The sequence below is a fragment of the Aureococcus anophagefferens genome, assembly GCF_000186865.1.
Source record: "Aureococcus anophagefferens unplaced genomic scaffold AURANscaffold_898, whole genome shotgun sequence".
NCBI classification, from domain to species: Eukaryota; class Pelagophyceae; order Pelagomonadales; family Pelagomonadaceae; genus Aureococcus; species Aureococcus anophagefferens.
Window position 1 is genome coordinate 2,472 of NW_008706143.1, and position 1,535 is coordinate 4,006.

Here is a 1,535-nt window from a genome sequence, read left to right on the forward strand (position 1 = left end):
CGCGAAGTGGACGGCCGAGTAGCCGAAGACCTCGGGGTGCGGCAGCGCGCCGCCCCACAAGATGCCCCGGCCGTGGCGCGCGTAGTGCTCCGTCGTGCGCTTGTACTGGCCGTAGAGGTAGCCCACCTCCGCCGCGCCGACGTTGACGCCCATGGACGGCAGGTCGCGGTCCGGCCCGACGTACTTGGAGAGCTCCGTCATGAACGACTGGCAGAAGCGCTGGATCTCGGACTCCGACGCGAGGCGCGGCTCGAAGTTGGACCCGCCGGCGGCGCCGCCGAGCCGCGCGCCCGTGAGCGCGTTGCCGAAGTTGCCGTCGAAGGCCATGGACTTGACGAGGTCCGCGTCGACGTGCGCGCCGAAGTGGAGGCCTGGGCAGCACAAGAGTGATTCAACGTCGCTTCAACGTGAGTGTTCCGCGCGCGCGCGTCACGAGAAAAACATCCACGCGTCGAGACCGTTCCGAGAGACGACCGCTCGTCCAAAAATCAGCCAAAACGAGTGGAAAACGGCCGAGAATGGAGCCTTTGAAGTTGGGAATTTCGCTCTCTTTTGCTGCCCTGGTGGAGGCCGCCCTCGTAGGGCCCGAGCGTCGACGAGTACTGGACGCGGAAGCCCCGGTTCGTGCGCGTGTTGCCGCTGTCGTCGATGTAGGACACGCGGAAGGAGATGAAGCGCTCCGGCTCGAGGAGGATCTTCGCGATCCACGCGTAGCGCGGGCTCCGATCGAAGACGGGCGCGAGCGACTGCATGAAGCACCCGAACTGGTCGAGGTAGACGCCCTTGTTCCCGTCGCGCCGCTTCGACTCGTTGACGAGCAGGTTCACGGCCTGCGTGCCCGTCTTGAAGAAGAGCTCCTCGCCGTGGACGCGCAGCAGGGCCTTGTTGCGCCACTGGCGCGGCTCCGTCATGGACTGGGACCCGTGGACGCCGCCGGCGGGCGTGAGGCGCGCCAGGCTACTCTGGCGCCGGCCGAGGGCCGACGTGACGCGGCGCAGCCGGGAGCCGAGCATGCCGACGGCCTGGAATTCAGCCTCACTTGCAGACTCACTTCTGGCGCTCCTTGCCGTCTCTTGGCCGCATTCTTCAGATTTGTTAGAACTTGAAGCGATGCTGAATGCTCTCGACGTTTGAAGCGCTCTCCGATGGCGCTGTCTGCTCCCCGGGGGAGGGTTTCCGTCGGGAGCTGCCCTCAGATGAGCGTGTCGATCGCGTTCGATGGGGCATTGCCCGGGATGGACCACGAGATCTGAGGGCGAGAACGCTTCGGAGAGCGCGGCGTCTGGGGCCCTGGATGGGCTGCCTCGGGGCGTCACGAGGACCCGATCGTCGCCGGAAACGCGGGTCCTCGCCTCAGATGACGATTCCATCCGGGTCATGGGTCGATGGGATGGCCTCGGGGCCCTCGACCTTGGGCTGGGGGACCTCAGGTCGGTCCCCGAGGGCTGCGTGGCCGTGGCGCCGTCTGAGCTCGACCTGGTGGACTCGATGATTTTGGGCTCCCCCGAGGAACCCGCCGGGTTGGACGCGACGGG

General features: G+C 66.8%; 1 protein-coding gene across 1 annotated transcript; it reads right to left on the minus strand.

The window, feature by feature from the left end:
* AURANDRAFT_8949 (hypothetical protein) lies at positions 1-818 on the minus strand (the record flags this gene model as incomplete). Its single annotated transcript, XM_009044833.1, has 2 exons — positions 1-400; positions 598-818. Coding segments are annotated over 2 exons (621 nt in total), but the record flags the coding sequence as incomplete, so codon positions are not given.
* Positions 819-1,535: the final 717 nt, after the last annotated feature.